Consider the following 18,407-nt stretch of genomic DNA (forward strand, 5'->3'; position numbering starts at 1 on the left):
TTTGTACCATGTTTTGGCAACGAGAAAAAGTAACAAGGAAAAAAGGTTATTTATACTGAAAACCGTCAATGTTTCTACTATAAGTTCATTGTTCTAAGATGCAAATCAATATCTGGGTAGAAATAATACGGACTTGCACATAAGAAGCAATTATTATCACTATCAATTGTTGCTGAAAAAGTGAAGGTTATGATAACGTGTATTAAATCAGTTTTATTGACATCATAAGATTCATAGTAATTTTTGCTTATCTTTAGTGAAAGTCAGTCAGTGTAATAAATTTCATCATAAATATATTGAGACTTAAGGATTTAATTGTTCTTAGGCTCTCATGCTCATCTCTTCTCGCTGCGAAGCCGTTCGACGAGACGGGCATGAGAAACTCCCTCTAACGATCTGAGGGTGGTTAATTATGTCATACTTTGACGAGAAATGATAAAAAGTGTAACTTCATTTGAAGCTGATCAGCATATGGAGGATGCCATTTCATGTTTTGATGGTAAAAAAAGCCTTACCTCGCTCTTACAGATGGAACTCATGTCATCAGAAACCCCTGCTTCGGTACTTAATTTTTTAACAGTCTCTTCGTCTGGAACAACCACTCCCATAATGCATGGCTAAAAATATTCAAAAGGTAAACACTATAATACAACGTCGTAATTTCGATTTTCCATTTGTCTATACTATCCGAAAATCTTGAAAACTTAAGTTAACCTTATTATATCTTAGAATTTACTGGTAAAAACTGTAACATTAGTATACAAGTAACACATGTTTCTTATTATCATGGATTCCAACTGATGTTTTTCTCTGTAGGAAAGTTCGTTGTTGTTTTTGTGTCAATATATGTTTCCGTCTTTTCGTTTTGTGTAATTTTTTATCTTTTGATTTATGTTGTTCCAAACACAAAAAGCAAATTGTCAAAAACGGTCAATAGTTATTAATACAGAATTGACTTTAATATTTAACCAGAAGACCTACATATAGACTGACCTTCAAACTGTTACCATCTACAAAAACTTGTGCTATATACTGACTTCTCATGTATGCTATCTCAATTTTCTCTGGTGCAATGTATTCACCCTGTAATGTAGATCAATTCCATTATTTACATTTAACTGTTATATTTATTTTATATGATATAAAGAAAAACTGGAAAGCAACAAATTTCAACAAACAAAACTCCTATATTTGTAGTCAAGTTAAAATGGCACAAATTCCTGCTTCTAGAAGAATAATGTACAGCAGTGTATAAACTGTATTTAACTAACATACATTAGGCTGATAAGTTAAAATGAAGTACAGAAATTAACTTACAGCTAATGAAACAGTCAGAAGTTGTTATCCTGACTACATTATTTTGCTTATGATAATACCTGTGCTAATTTAAATATGTTCTTCTTTCTGTCAATTATCTTTAAGGTACCATTCTGTAATATACATATATGTAGTCTACAGAATAATGTGAAATACCTTTTTTATTGAAATGTAATTAGTAAGGCTTATATCAATTTTGACTTTTAAAGATCAATGAGGAAATTCTCGTAAATAAATAAAATAAAACATCTCCATAAGTATGTATAATTTAATTAAACAAAAAATTGAAAAAAAACTAGAAAGATTGAATTTGACCATCTATTTCCCCTTTTTTCATTAGATGAGTTTGAGTATTAAAAGATAATACTCTACACGTAGCAGCTGCAGTATCCAAGTTTTTAACTGATAATTGTTGTACATACCGATAACCAGACACCAATGTCCCCGGTATGTAACCATCCATCTTCATCTATCGTTTCGTGTGTCTTTTCTTTGTTTTTAAAGTAACCTCTGAACACGCTTTGACCCTGACAGCATATCTTGAAAGAGGGAACGTAACAATGTATCAAATAAGCAACTAGAAAACACCAATATTTTCTAAGATATAACATTTTTTTTAATAGTACAAATCAGATTTATCTCCAATTTCATTTTAGGCATATAATACTAGGAAAAATGTAAAGTGAAATAGAAAAATAGGTAAATGGGCTTGACAGTAACAAGATTTATTTTGACTAATATGATACTAGTTCAAGTATTCTAAAGAATAATAGCTAAATATATGACACACATGGCAACCATGAAGCAGATATTGTTTTCGTCGTTGTAAACCTTTTTGGAAATGATCAGTTTAAGAAAAAAACTTAACTTCTCTATCTTTATGTACATGTACAAAGTTCTCTTTCCGAAGTATTTTGTAAATATTGCACATGACTAGAATTAAGTTAATCTACATCGATTCAAATGTATTGAACATCTTAAGAAACCGAATACCTAAACCGAATTTTTCAAAGCCCAAAAGGGGTGAGATATAGACTGGTTCCACTGTACTATAACACTGAGTGTACCTCTCCTTTTTCATCCTTAGCAAAATATCCCATTTCTGGTACGTCAACTACTTTCACTTTAAGACCTGGTAAAGGACTGCCTACATGACCTGTCATGAAACACAAAATATTTTTCTCTGATTAGTTTTAATTTGTACTACATGCACTGAATATATTAATATTTTTACTTTACAGCAAAACAAATATCTTGCAGATTAAATCGTATTTAGAAGTATTATGAGCTGCTTTAGTATCAATTATCAAAGTGACACTGCTGGTGGACTATAGTCCCCCGAGTGTTTTCAGCAGTTAGTAGTAATTTAAGACTTGTCTGACCCGAGATATACATCAAAGATTATATACCGAAATTTTCAGTAGCACAAAAAATCGAAACCCAAAATATCACTGGGGTTTCATTCCTTGAATACATTATAATTACATTAATATATATCTTCTTCGACACATACCGGTGCGTGGTGGATATGCCCCCCCTTTTTTTTGGTTTTGAGTACTTTTTGTACACATTTTAGTTTTGTGTCTTAAACGTCCCAAGTATTTTGTTCTTAAAGCTGCTGCTAAGACATTACATGTTGAAACACTTTTTTATCGACACCCTCTCCTACTTATCTCATAATAAAAAATACAATATATGCGATTCACCTGTCGAAAAATCTCCTGGAACGGTGAAAGTGATGCCTGCCGTCGCTTCCGTTTGTCCATATCCCTCCAGTACCTAAATGGTGTAGAAATTAAGATACGAATACATTATAAGATAAAAACAATAAGACATAAACAACGTACAGAATGACAACACTTTTGGCCTTTAAGCTTATTGTGACCTTATAATATAGACAAAGCAACTCTTCAGTATATGAAACTGAAAGTAAGTTTTTACACGAACGAACTTAAGAAAAGGGCGTCACAGACAATATAAAAACAGCCTTACATCGTAGAGATCGACGGAAGGGAAATCTCATGACCAAGCTATACGACAAACGTTCCGTATTGGAAACTTCCTTTTCCTCTTTGGTATTTTACCTTCAGCACCTGCATTTGCAGTTTTCATATGCCACGCAACAGCTTGCCGAAATTATGCGGACTTTTTGTACCGCGACATACTTACAACAATTAGGATTTGGTACCAGGGTAATGTTGTTATAAGATTGAAGTCATCACTACAAAATTTCTAAGGTAGTCGTAATGAACTTGTGAAACATTAGGCTGTATCCATCTGTACCATGAGAACCAATTTGTTTCTGAATAGGCAGATGACACGTACCTTACCGTTACACCTGATCAATGCTCCCAGTTTTAAGTGGAGTGGAAGTTGCTCATTTATTTTACTTCCATGTACGTGTTAGTGGTTTTACTTGTTTTAATGATATTACTATGACTAAAAACTAAATCAATTAAAATTGTTAAACTTTGTTCAAGGGGAAATCTAGGAAACCCGGTTTCGAAGGGTAAAAACAAATACTTTGGAGGTACTTGAATTCGTGGATACCAATTTTCGTGGATCAGGGATGAAACACAAGATCTTGGATACTTGAATTTGTGGTTTGGAAGTTTTCAGTGTACACATCAATGGGGATCTACTTGGGAACCAAATTGCGTGGCATGACCTACCCACGAAAACCACGAAAATTGGTACTCCACGAACAATAGTACTTTCACAGTAACATAATCCAATGAATACGACTAGACAGGGGAAAAGACACACATAACACAAAAATAACATGAATACCTGTAGGCATACTTACTCGAACTATTGTCATGATTTTTTGTCAATTAGATTTACATTTCTTACAAAATATATGTAAAAATAATCCAAATGATGTGCTTTTGATGTGTTAAAACTGCACTATACAACTTTTTAAAATGCGCTCACCAAACACCCAAATGCACATCGAAAAAAGTCCATGACTTTCGCCTCAAGAGGAGCCGACCCCGTCAAAATCATTCTGACATTTCCTCCTAATAGTTGTTGTACTTTTCCAAATACCAAATAATCCCATATACTGTTATTTCTAATGATGCCACTGTAATAACAAATGTATAATGAACATGACTCCATCCATTTTGTTTTTTTAAACTAATAATATATATTTTCTGCTTAAAAATATGCAGGTCATGTCCTCTTAGTTTCTGTAGTGTGTACAAAATGATAAATATGAGTGCAAGTACAAGAACATTCCTTCAATCCTTACAATGTTTTTAAAGCAATTTTGAAATTTTGAAGAGAACAGTATTTACTTCTGATGTCATATCATTGCATTTCAATAATATATATATTTTTTTAAAGTAAATAGTTCTTCAACTACATTTAAATATATCTCTTACTTTTTTTCTCTATTCTATTACCTTTATATACTTAATACTATCTTATACATCTTGATATACTCACCTAGTCCTGTCACAGGCTATGATCGACAAAAAATAGACATATCACAAGATTTAAAATAGCAATTGGTTATTACCGTTTGAGGTCTTTTGATTTTTGGGACAATGCAAAGGTAAACATAATTTTTTTCAATGAACTTGATTGAGTAGCAGCTAATACCTAAAATTAAAATATATGAAATATATAAAAAAATATATATAAGAATATGTCTATACTGCACATTGAAAATAGACTATACAATAGAAATGAGGACAAACTGAGAGGTAGTACTGTATGTGTAGTTACTTTTTATACATTTCATTTCATTTTAATGAAATAAATTGACATAAATGCTCCTTTTAAATCTATTGAATCTAGTCGAAAACTTTTTTTGTCTAAATAAAACACGTTTTCTTGTAAGCATGAGTTATTAATGTTCACGAAATTCATAAGTGCATTGGCGAATAATGTCACGGTTACATACTGAAAAACCTGAGTAAATCTAAGAAGCTTACTAAAACCAACTGCCAAATATTATGTTATATACAATTTGGTGTCTTAAAACTACCACAATAGGAGAACATGCGTGAAGGATGTGTGAAAAGGGGCAACTGATAATGTCATATTTTTTTCCCGTTATTTTTAAAGTCGTGCATAATTATGTACCTTAGAAATTCAGCCAGTTAAAGTTGACAAGAAAACCTTATAAGCTAAGGGACTGGTACATTCTTGAACTTTAATGCATTTAAATTACTCTAAATTACCATCACACTTTTTTCATCTGTTTATGTATAAATTCCGTACGATATTAAATCAACTTTTAAACCGGTTTTAAATGACTGTGCAGTGCACCATCAAATAATTCTCCACCTAATCAATAAGTTTTAAAAATGGATGCATTGGTGAATCATTGTTTTTATGTAACTGTGATTCCACCAACTCTTGTATTTGTAATTGCAAGGAAAAGTTAAATATAATGCAAAATTTAAGTAAAAATTGCAGTGCAAGCGAATCAGTATTCAATTAGACAACACAGATTTGTTGTTGAAGCTACTCTAAGTTTATTTATTCCGATTCTCTGTATGTTTTAGTTGTTCGTCTTGAAATCAGTAATATATTCAAATCCAACTTTATATTATACTTAGCAATGAACAAGTAAAGTTTTTAATTCCCATAGAAGTTCATGTACTTATTTTAAACAATTCAAATTGTCTAAATAGCAAACATGGCATTGTGCAAACAATTTTAGCAATACAAATTAAACAATATTCTTTATAGTCACCTTGTCGTATATTCTGTTAAGTAACCTTGGTACTGAAGGAAAGATGTGTGGTTTCAGACATTGTAAATCATCTGAAAGCTGTTTAATGTCTCCACTGAAGAACCCTATTTGACAACCATGCATAAACATTACAGTCTGTAAAAAACGAATGCATGAAATCGCGTGATCATACTTTGAACAATTGAGAAATACGCTTAAAATATCCAGCACAAACGGGACAAAATGAACTAAATAACTTTTGTTAACACTTATGATCGAAGAGAAAGGTTTTTAAAACAACATAGAATGCTTGTTTACCCTACCAAAGGATCTAGCGTTATCACATCTCATATCTAATTAGTAAAAGTATTTTTCCATGATGTTTATCCTTATTGACCTTAAAATCTTTGTTACTGAGATTACCTGCACCCCTCTTTCTAACAAGTGTGCTAGAGGTAAATAAGACAAGTGTCTGTCTGCTGGGTAAAACTGTGTTACTTTCTAAAAATTAAAGGCAGATCATATAATTGCAGTCAAGTCAGGTGCAAAAATAGTTTGCTGCACAATCATGTATGGACTACAGCTACATATTAACTTTGTTATGTTTCTAACCTTTTGCAATTACCAAAATAGTTAATTTAACTGATATAAATTTTCGTCGTTATCATTTTTTAAATGTAAAATACTTGAGAATGTCTACTATCTAAATTGAGCAACTTTGCTCAATGTGTCTTACTGTGACGAGTGGAATCGGTTAAATTACATGGGATACATAGCCCAAAGTACCACATATTAAAATCAATTGTTGCTACGTTCACATTTGATAATTAATATATCATAGTCATATACATATCACATGTTAATATTGGCTTGCTAACATATGGTTATAATTCATTTAAAAATAATAATTATAGTTAATCATATGTAAACTGAAACTTAGATTTATTTATAATATTTTCATGCATGTTACTTTTGATGTGCATTACATACCTTGATATTGTACGTTATTGTTGTCATATTCACTATCATGTTTTTGTGACTTATCAAAGCACCTTTTGGATTTCCTGTGTAACAAAAATAACAAGTCATGTAATTAAACAAAAAAACAAACAATGAATCTTGAGTCGTCATCGTGAGTGGATAGTTACATCTGGGCCATGAAAACGGATTTGTTCAACGTGTTAATTCAACATGTCATAGTTTTCTACCCTGAACTTGACTTTTTATGAGCAACTCGACAGGCGTTTCTAAAAAAGCAGAGGACGCTCACCCTACCGGTACACCTTTTCTGTGATCCCAGTTTTAGCGGAGTCCGAGTTGCTTATTCACTTTTGTTACTTTGTATGTATTATTTCGGTTATATTATGTTTTTTGTTATGTGCGCCTGTTTCCATGTCTGTTATTTGTCCCTGAATTACATTCTTTTGAATTTTGATTCCCTTGATCACTCTTGGGTGATTCGTATAGGTAATTTCAATGTTTTTACAATATCACATGTTAATATGATTTCACATCAATTAAATAAAAGTGGAAGCATTGTGACCATGATTAGAACGAGGAACATGGAAAAAAACGCTACATCAAAAACCTTACAAAAAATCTAACAAAACCACCAAATATTTAAAAGACTGTACATGGAAGTTAGAGAATAAATGGACAATACGATCTCTACTACAACTGGACCAGGATCATCGGTAGGGTCAGCGTTTTTAAACCAGCTATCTTTATGTTACATTCTTGATAAGATATTAACATGTTTGATTTAAATTCATATTAGTCAGCAAATAATTCATTATAGTCAGAAACTATTTCATAATAGTCGGCAAAGTATTTCCTACCAGTAGTTCCACTGGTGTAGCAAAGTGTCATAATGTCATCTGGTTGAGGCGGCTGCAAGAAGAAACAATACAAAGATTCATTTTCACTTTCTAATTGCCAAAACCGAGAAGGTAAAATTTCGATTTTTAAAACTGTTAATTTCTACCGAGAAATACGTCAGCTCATTTCAACTCCGAATATAAAAGAGCGTTAAAAGAAACAGAAAAAAAACACTTGGTGATTAAAAAAATGCCACGCTTATTTAAGCTTTTGCAGAAGTTGGACAGAATGCTATTATGATAATTTCGAACTTGTGTTTAGAAAAGTAGTGTTTTAAATATTAATCGGTACCTACTTTTTTAAGAACAAATCAATTAATACTGTAACCGTGAAACCGCTGTCAACCGAACCCTTAGTAATCCGGAAATCTCTCTAAATCAGACTCTTTAAATAGCCTCTTTATATATCAAAATGCATTTTAAACCTTAGTAATTCGAACATCTGCCAGAATCGAACTTTTCTCTACCGGTAGTGCTGCCGAGACAGTGGTAAAATGAGAGATTACTCTTGAAGTGGTTCGGTAATGCCAGAACTTTAGTTTGTGTTTTATAGTTTTCTATAAATATGAATATAACTTTTCTAATCACTAAAATGTAAATCGTTGATACTAATACTTACAACTGGATCATATAGACTTGATTTACCAGTTGCCTGTAAAAGATGTCATTTTTTAGTGCAGAATCCGATACCGCAAAACTAAACACAGTAGTTTTACTTGATCATATTCTTAACTTCCAAAGGTCAGAAGATTTATGCAATAAATAAATATACGAGTACTCCGAGACTAAAATGATACACATTATGAGGATGACCTTATCTACATTCTTAAATACCTTTTGTAAGTTCTCAACTTTTACTATATCTGTGATGGATTAAGAAGTATTCACTGATATTACATAACACGTATCCAACCGATAGCGTATATAAATTAAAATGATCTACTATTGGCTCTTTGAAATAAGAATTAAAAAATAACAACTGCAATTATCGACTTCGATGACACAAATAACAAATGTCGTTTTTATAGTATGAATTGCAGTGCTTACTTCTATATCTGTGAAATTGGTTACTTTGATTTCCGTTTTGCACGCCAGAAGTTTTGTTTCGTCACTAACGTTTTCCATGACGATGATGCAGGCTAAAGATGGTATTTTCTCTGCAATCTCTAACAAATGTTTGGCCTTGTCATTGTTGTCACAAACGACGTGGGATATTTCCACTAAAATAAATCAACCATTCTATGTATTTAGTTCCTTTTTATACATTTTCACTGCAAGTTATTTATGTCGTCTGCACTGTTATAACTACCGATTTAATCAAATTTGCCCGGAAATAACTTAAGTCTGCCTGTGATTGAAGCGGGAGGCTTCTTGCGCGAAAAATCAGGATAACCCACCATTTCCATCAATGCTTGTACAATCAGGACCATCGCAGTGGTTTCCAACTTAAATTTTCAGGTTTTTACCTAAATATTGCCATTTTTCTGTTATATGACAATCCCTAGTTTGTCAGTAATTTTCGGTAATTTTGTTATAACACACTGCATCCTTCATTGATATTTTAAAACAATACACACTTTAAAGTAGTTATATAGCAATATATATAAATGCTAATATTCAATTATTCGATTCTTATGACGAAATAATACACAGTATGGGAAAAAGGTATTTTGCGCGTCATTTATTGCGATGAATTTATATTTATATTTTAAATGAAAACACAGCTAAATCAAATTATCGAGTATATCGATATTTCCATGACTTCGATATCGATATGCTCAAAATATAATGATTTTTCCTAACTAAAGGTTAATGAACTATTTGATAGAATGATCTTAGTCACAAGTAGAAGCAAAATAAAATGCGCCGCCATTCACTTCTATATAAATTATTCTTGGTATCTGAAATGACTATTCCCTGTCGTTTTTTTAACTCAATGCTTAAAAACGTGATATTCTAACTTATATTTTCTTGTATCAATAGAAATATTTAGATATCATATGCATATATAGAAATAATAACCTTCATTTATGATGTACAAAACAGCCTGTGGTCCTAACGTATCATATAAAGGGACGCTAATCATTGAAAACATATTGCATGCCACATCTGTTATAGACCACTGAAAAGTTACAAACTTTAAAAATTATATGTCATCATTTATCTTTTTTTTTGCGGGAAAATACTATATATTACCAATCCATAATAAATTCAATTATTAAAGCGTCTTTTGACGTGATTTAACTGAATTTCTCTTCTGGTTTAGTTTGATCAAACTTTTTTATCTTGATGGTATTTTTATATTGTTTATTTTCATTCATTTTAAAAAGTAGTTAATTAACATAGTCGATAATTGTATGTGATAGAAAAACTAACCAACAGTATTTAGAATAATGTGAAAAAAAGCAATTGATATATGTGATGAAATGCTGTAAACGATTCATTTTCGCAAATTTTCAACCTGCAAAATGAACTTAGATGGTATGCCAATAAACATAAAATCAATGATACATAATTGTTTGAACCCATAACTATACCTCAGCTCTGTTCATACTGTAGATCCCGATGAATGTATCATTGTTGGCTTTTAATCCATCGGCAATTAGCCCTGAACCAAAAGCTTGGGCTCGATCATAAACCTGTATTATCAAACAACTGAGTAAAACATCGTCCTTAATCTGTTGCTTTCTTTGTCTTAAATTATTTTCCGATAGTATTGGGATCACCCTGTCGTCGTTGTCGTTGTTGGCCTCCGTTAATTTTAGTCAAATTACGAAAAACTTGAGTAAAACTAACCCAATATTTTTTTTTTAAAATTTTAACACATTATTCCTTGGGACATGGCGGAGGGCCTTAAAATATTTAGAGGTTTTTGCACATCCCCTTTTTGGGAATAAGAATCTAAAAGGGGAAAAGGGGATTTATCCTTACGATTGATAGTAAAAGTTCATTGTTGATCCGAATTTTATGATTCAGATGTCACCAGTTCCTTTTAATATCCTGTTTAAAAGATATTCCAAGGGTAGGCTTGTCTTTATGGATTTTGGAATTAAAAGGTTACAAAATTGGATCATGCCTCCAAAAACAACTCTTTTTTCTATATTCAGTCCGATTTGATTGTTTCATTGCATTTCATATGAAAATTTCTGCTGTGTTTTTAATTAGATTTCATATATCTCTTATGGCTTTCGAGTTATAAGGGATAAAGGGACCATGCTCCCAAAAAAATCAATTTTTTTTTTATTTTTGGGCAAAGTTCAACATGCTGCGATCGTATTATCCTTTGCTCAGCAAAGATCTTTTTGGGGTTTAATTATTGTTTTTACAGATTTTTTTTCAAAAAGTAATCAATAATTTCTTCTTGCGTAAGATAAAGCTACATTTTTTTTCCAAATTTCCCCGTTTCCAACGCTTCTATTCTGAATACTTTGTGTCGGTGTGAGGTTTGAGTACGAAAGAGACTAACTAGTTGACTCTATGTATGCAAAATGATGCGATTTAAAATTATCGTACTTATAAATCATTGTTTCATATAGAAAAAAATATATCCGAAATAATATTATTATACGTTGTACCCACCTGCTGGTATGATTGCCACTCGTATGAGTTACCCGTCCTTGTTCCAAGACATGGACCATTATCTGTAATCATTGCATTGGGTTTATTGAGACGTCATATTATTGTGTCTGCTCATAATATTTCTGAACGTTATTTTTTTTTTGCAGTGTGTCTATAACGTTATAGAGATTCCGGTGAATTTCTATTTTCAAACTTAGCTAATGGAGTTTATTTATGGTCAAACTTTTGCGATAAAAAATGGTGAGATCTTATAAATATCAGTTTTTGCCAATATCATATAATTCATTTTTAAATTCATTGGGAGTCTATTTTGTTCCATATGTCATGCAGCATTCAGAGCTACTTGCGTTTATTTCAAAGGCGCCCCGACAAAAGTATACAGGACAATCAGTCTATTTTGTAGATTAAAACCAAAATGATAAAGATGACGTTATATCCCTTTGATAGATCGGTGACCCTATATCTTCATTACATAAATTGCTAGAAATTATCTTTAAGAGTATATCGACAAAACATAAAAAAATAGTATTGGTAGATCTTAAAAGTAAAACATGTCTCTACCACATTTCTGACAGTATTGTAACAACTTTAACCATGAATAAATCTGGTCGCCATAGTTATTGAATGAAAGTTTCCATACCCAAAAGCTAACACATCAAATAACAAAATATATATAGGTGAAATATACACATATATTAGGTCAGATTTAGTCTTAACTTAGTAATCTGCATGTAAAACCTATAAAGAAGAATGTATAAGTAAAACGAGATTACTTGATAAATCTAATCCACGTTTAAAGCCGTCGAATGTCGTCTTCAGATTACCGGAGTTTTCCTCTAAGTCGTCAGCAGAGATTCGTGAAATTCTTGATCCATCCTAATAGTAGATAAATGAAGTCAAATTGTTACGTCATACTAGAGTAAATTAATTAAAAATAACATTTGAAATTTATATGACTAATATTAGTAAGTAGCGTCTTGATCTTTTGTTTGTTTATTAGAATACCAACAATGTTAATTTGCAGACCCTTTATACATACAAAGATGCAGTCATGCAATTTCTACTGTTTTATCTGAAGGCTTAATGGAACCTATCAAACAAAAGAAGAAATATCCACTCGAAAGCAGAGAAGATCTGGTTATACTTTTTTAATTGGAAGCGGAAACTTGTTCGTTTAAAACCTGTAAGTTCCATTCCGTCAAAGTAACGACTGACTTTAAACCTATGAAATCGGTTTTTTATTCAAAATCCAAATCATTCTGGAGTGGTCATCTTTGACACTGTTTTTAAAAAACTGTTCATCTACTTAAAATATCTGTCGGAGCTGGATTATGCCTCATATAAACATTTCGCTGGACCCAGCACAGGTGTTGTAGCAGACGATAGGTGACATGGAGAAGCAGCCTAGCTTACTCTTATTTTGGAAGGTAAAAGCCAAATTTAAACTAATTTGATTTGCATTTGAATCATTATCCGAAGGGTGTTAATATTTGGGAATTTTGTGTTCATACATTACTGTCTTTTTCATATAATAATCGTCATTTGGGTTGGTTGGTAGGTGGCACGGACATTCAAGTAGAATTTTATGGTCTTGGAGGGGTTACGCTTAGGCTCTGTCGGAAATCTATTTAAAAGCAAGATTCAATGCAAATCATTTCTGAATTTAATCCGTATTTTGTATTTTTGCAAATTGATGGGAATGATTTGTATAGAGAAGCTGACGCTATAAAATTGGCATGGGACAAATTAATTGTTCCAGATTATAATAACATGCGTCATGTGGTTATTGGGCAATGCTCCCAAGGTATTCCGATGTATCGGAAGTAAATTTTGTATATAATTCTAAGGTATGTGATGCTAACAATGAAATAGGAAGGCGTGTTATGTATAATAACTAATTGGAAACACAGGGGCCTATAAAAACACACCTCTAATGTGTTACTCAATGATATGGTGTATTTGAATGCCGAAAGATTACAAATGTATGCAAGATGTGTTCGTGCAGCAGTTGCTAGCCGACTTCGTTATTATAAATTTTACTTTTAATACAGAGAGTAATGTACCAAAGTTTTATTTATATGTTAAAATATTTGCTTATGGTTTAATCATAATGTTGATAAATTTGATTTAAAATTATTAAAAACGATATATAATTATATATGCATATATAGTACATGTAAATACATGTATGAATTTTATAACGATAGTTGTATTTGGTTGTTGATATCAATATTATGATACAAATTTTATTCAGCCTGGTACAAATGGTTCATTCATGCATCGTATGAAGGTTAATTGGCCTCAACTTGTCACGTTGTTCACGTATGGTTTTTGTGCTGAGCAATATTAATGATTTTATGGTTTGATATGAAAAAGCTGCTCTCATCTGAGTTTCAGCTGTAAATATCAATTTACGGTTTGCCGGTTGTGGTTGCCTTTATTAAACGCGTTTCTCGGTACAAAGTTTTTAATATGGTTTTGAATTAAGACAAGTTGTGGACCTTCAGTTTAAACGATTTTTAATGGTTGTGTAGAAAATAATCATTTTGGTTCCAAACTGATCAGCATCTTGATTTGTATTTTAAAATGCCAGTGTGCAGTTTAGCTATTTACTATCAGAGTCTTAAAATGTCATTTAAAGGCAGAAAACAGTTCCCGCACGTTTAGTTGAGGAAAATATTTCCTTATCTCGAAACACCACCACAAAGAGAAGAAGAGGCCAACGACTAATTCAGACCGCTTCCGAAACGGTGCCTCCTCCCGTTGAAGCTATTGGCAATGTAAATGTACCGTTGGGCGTTATGGCTCTTTTGCTGTATGCAAATGAGATTGTCACATCATTGCTGAGCCAGGGATTGACATTAACACCGATATTGTCACCGGACGTGGCACCAGAAACCGACAATACGGTTCGAAGTACATCCATGTGCCGAATTATATATGTTACTATATTGATTTTTTCTTCTGCCCTTCTGCCCCATAAAGAAATAAGGGAGATTATCATACAGTTTGAAAATGACAATGTCTATATTTTAAAACAAGAACAATAAAATGAGACTACTATCTATTTGGCAATGGGCCAACGAGTTTGACATTTTATTGTCCATTTATTTGTTGAATAACCAGAATTCAGTCTTAGAACTTATAAAATATGGCCAAAATATAAGGTATACGGCTAAACAATTTTGATTTTCAGCGGCAAATCCTATGACGAAAATTTTAGGAAAGTTTAAAAAAACTTTTTATTGGATGTTTTAAATGATGAACGGTGGCGGTCAGCAGCGTATGGCAACTTTAACCAAACAAGTGGACCAAAGAATATTCAGAGAAATTTTAAACCCAAAGAAGGGCCCAGCAACCTTTCCCTTTCGGTTTCTGCTGGGCCTTCTGTAGATCTGGGGTGTGTAACGAACATGTAAACTGAAACACCAGTCAATACATTCACTGCAGTAACACACAGCTCAATTACTTGCAAAGAAGGAGACAAAAGTCGAAAACAAATTTCCAAACCCAAGAAAGCAGATAAATGGGGCAAATTTCTGAATGGATATGATTGTAAACTTTGTAAACTACTGGTAGGTAGTTTTACATTTGGTTTTGCATTACGATCTAATTTTGAGTGACAAATTGATTTCTACCATCCCAATCATAAGTGTGCTCGCACTAATTTATCTGCCGTAAATATGAAATTAGGTCAGGAAATAAGAAAACAAAGAATTGTGGGCCCTTTTAATCTACCTCTTTTTCCAGACTTAGTATGTTTACCGCCAAGTTTAGTTCGAAAGAAGGAACCTGGAAAGTTCCGATTGATCCATGATTTGTCTTACGAAAAGGGCAAATTGGTTAATTCGTGTATTACCCAGAGTTTACAGCTGTTAGTCATCTAAATATTGAAACAAACTGTGATTGAATTGGTCCAATTGTATGGTCACAATTGGCAAAATGTGATATCTATCCAGAACGCATTTTTGTTATTACCAATACATCAAAATAATCACCATTTGTTGAATTTTCATTGGGAAGAAAAAAAAACATTGTGTTTTATTATGTTTTGCCTAATATGTAAGCTATCCCCCTTGTCAATTATTTGAAACTTTTTTCTACGGCTCGTAATGAATTTTAAATTGAAAATTAATTATACAAAGTGTGCCCCATCTTTTAGATGATTATTTTTTCTTTGTGGGTGAAGCAAACTCGGAACTTCATTAAACACATTTTTTTTTACCTGTATAACTTTTTATGGAATAGAAATAAATTAATCAAGAATGAAAGTTTGCCTCGGGATAAGCTTGAGAAAAGACATTCACTTCAGCAAGATTATCGGTATAAAAGAAAGTTAACTACGTGAATTGCAGTCACTTATGGGATTATTGAATTTTGCTTGCAGTGTCATTGTTCCTGGTTGTTCGTTTTACGTAGGTTATATGATTTAACTATGGGTCATACATGTCAATATTATAGAATCACTCACAACTCAGAAGCTAGACTGGATTTAATTTTGTTGCATGAATTTGTTAAAAACTTCGATGGGTTATTCTGTATTTTATTTAAAAATTGGGATTTCTCTGATGTTCTAAAGCTTTTTTGGATTCTGCTGGGGTTCATGGTGGTTTAGCATCTGTTTTCGGGAATAAGTGGCTCAGTGGCAAAACTATATTTTTGTTATTTTGTACATGTTGTATATTTACTCTGCTTTTCATACATACTTTTTGTATGTAGAGGTCAACATGACTTGCTTCATTTTGGTTAGCACGGGGTTAACATGGCTATCCCTTGCAATTGTTTATATACATGTATATATGTGTGAGTATATATGTATTTATATAGGTCCTTAAAAGTAGAGGTCAACATGGCTTGCTCCACTAGAGGACACCCTCCATGCTTTTTAGAAGTTCTTTTTGTAATTTGAAGAATTTAGATATTTGCTTGGTTACATAGGCTGGTTGGGTTTTGATTGCACGATCACTCGGATTTCGCCATGGATACTTTGGTTAGGGGATCCCTTTTCAGGGATTTTTGGCACTTTTAGGCCCCACATTGTAATGTCTTTTATTCATATGGTTATTCATTATTATGTAATATGTTAGAAATCAAATATTGAATAAACGATCTTTCTCTCAATTCCAGTTTTTGTAATAATGCAAAAATATTTTTACTATGTCAGAAATTTGGCGCCAAAAACACCTAAATCCAAACTCATCAACCCGATCTGAGGCAAGCGCCCAATCACCAGACCAACTTGTCATCACACAGCTGCCCACTGTTAATTACATAACATACACAGCAGTGTACAGTACCCGGTGATATATGTAAAAAATACTTATTTTCTACGTAAATCAAGAGTATTGTATTTTAACTGATCAAGATCGACCCATAACGCCTAAAAGATCACGGACTCTCTCATGAGAGTGGTACTTATTATTGTAAGCATTAGATTAATTTGTACCTCCGAATATTATTGCTTGTGGTGAATGAACAAAAACGTTATGTAGTATTCGGGATTTCGGTTTAAAAAATATAATACGTTCAATACAGCGTTTCGCTTGTTATATGCTGGGAGACTATTTTTCTTTCACGTGCTTGTTATTGTTTCTATAAAAAGTTAATTTTTTATCATTATAAAAGCTTATTGAATAAATTCATACCTCCTGTACAATCGCCTGGTTGTTCAAATCAACGGGTGGTACCACGGGTTGCTCCATTGTTTTTACTCAGCACGCACTATCTAACCTATTAGTCGATACTAATGTTATGATGATAAAGTAAGAAAGGATTAGCATAAAAACAGGAAAGTGTTAGTGTATGTGAAACTTAATGTTAATATAACAAATAATACAATATCTCATTCTGATTAACATAATTTCGACGGAAACTTTATTGGAAATAAAGTAGCATGTTGATTATAACACACATATGATATGTAAATCTAATACGATATATGAGGTTTCTCCTTCTCATTTCGTAATTTGTAATACATATGATTGTTACTTTTTAATTAAACACCACATTTATCTAACTAATAAAACTAAAATATAAAAATACAAAGATAACAAAAAAAAAGCATATCCATTGATAATGGACTAACACTATTATCCATGAATCCAAATGAAATATTTAAAGAGGACTACGGAAAAGTCAATTGGATGTTCACTAAATTCTAGTCGGCATATTTCAGATTTCGAAATAAATGACAGTAAAAAGTAAAACTTCAATATGAATTATCACAATATCAAGCTGTTGTTTGTATTCATTTTTTACGGTAAAAAGAATGATGAAATAAACCAGGTTTTTTGTATAAAAAGAAGATGACCAAGGCTTCCTGCTTCGGTTTGATATATGTATAAATGATGATTTTTTATCACAACTTTGATAGATTAAACATGCAATAATATATACATATAAAAGTTTCGTTATCCGCGCCCAATTAGGAGAAAGTACACAGATAACTGTAAATGTTAGTTGTAGGAATCCGGATTATATTTGAGTTTAATCCGGATAAACGAACCCGGACATAAGTTTTATTTGATCACATTGTATGTATAAAAAATTACTGGTATTAATTAAATCCACATCTAAATACAAAATAATTTCGATTGTGTTACACCTGATTAAAAATCACTTCACATTGCCCAGTTGGTATTAAACTACTCATACTAAGTGAGATGTTGAATTCACTTTTTCAATTGTCCAACCCCTTACTTTCGAGCGCTATATTGCAAACTGCGCGTTCCGATGTACTTTGACGTCGGCAGAATTTTAGAAATGTACCTTACTAGTATCATAAAGCACATCATACTGCTTCTTTACACATACACGAGAGAAGATGATCAATTAAGAAAAACCTACCTGATGAGAAAACCCAGCAATCCTAGAAAGCATTTGCAAAAACAGTTCAAATGAACTTAACATTCAGGTTAGTAAATTTACTGAATCAAAGAATTGCACAA

The 18,407-nt window shown here is 32.1% G+C and overlaps 2 protein-coding genes across 2 annotated transcripts in view; both read right to left on the minus strand.

Moving 5' to 3' along the window:
* Positions 1 to 18,407, minus strand: part of LOC148620328 (long-chain-fatty-acid--CoA ligase 1-like) — a 41,138-nt gene that overhangs the window by 191 nt on the left and 22,540 nt on the right. The gene's annotated exons all lie outside the window — the stretch shown is intronic.
* Positions 86 to 17,162, minus strand: LOC148620329 (long-chain-fatty-acid--CoA ligase 5-like). Its single transcript, XM_088576840.1, has 20 exons — positions 17,106 to 17,162; positions 12,234 to 12,336; positions 11,461 to 11,522; positions 10,419 to 10,520; positions 9,904 to 10,003; positions 8,929 to 9,101; positions 8,501 to 8,533; positions 7,843 to 7,894; positions 6,995 to 7,068; positions 6,428 to 6,505; positions 6,026 to 6,160; positions 4,841 to 4,923; positions 4,252 to 4,402; positions 3,024 to 3,096; positions 2,385 to 2,473; positions 1,740 to 1,856; positions 1,377 to 1,430; positions 994 to 1,083; positions 516 to 617; positions 86 to 172 (listed from the first exon to the last, which is right to left on the minus strand). Exons 1-20 carry the CDS (start codon positions 17,160 to 17,162, stop codon positions 86 to 88), a joined length of 1,815 nt encoding a protein of 604 aa, XP_088432966.1.

Source organism: Perna viridis, chromosome 4, assembly GCF_037379345.1.
Source record: "Perna viridis isolate PV_CMFRI_1.1 ecotype Kerala chromosome 4, ASM3737934v1, whole genome shotgun sequence".
Taxonomy (NCBI): Eukaryota; Metazoa; Mollusca; class Bivalvia; order Mytilida; family Mytilidae; genus Perna; species Perna viridis.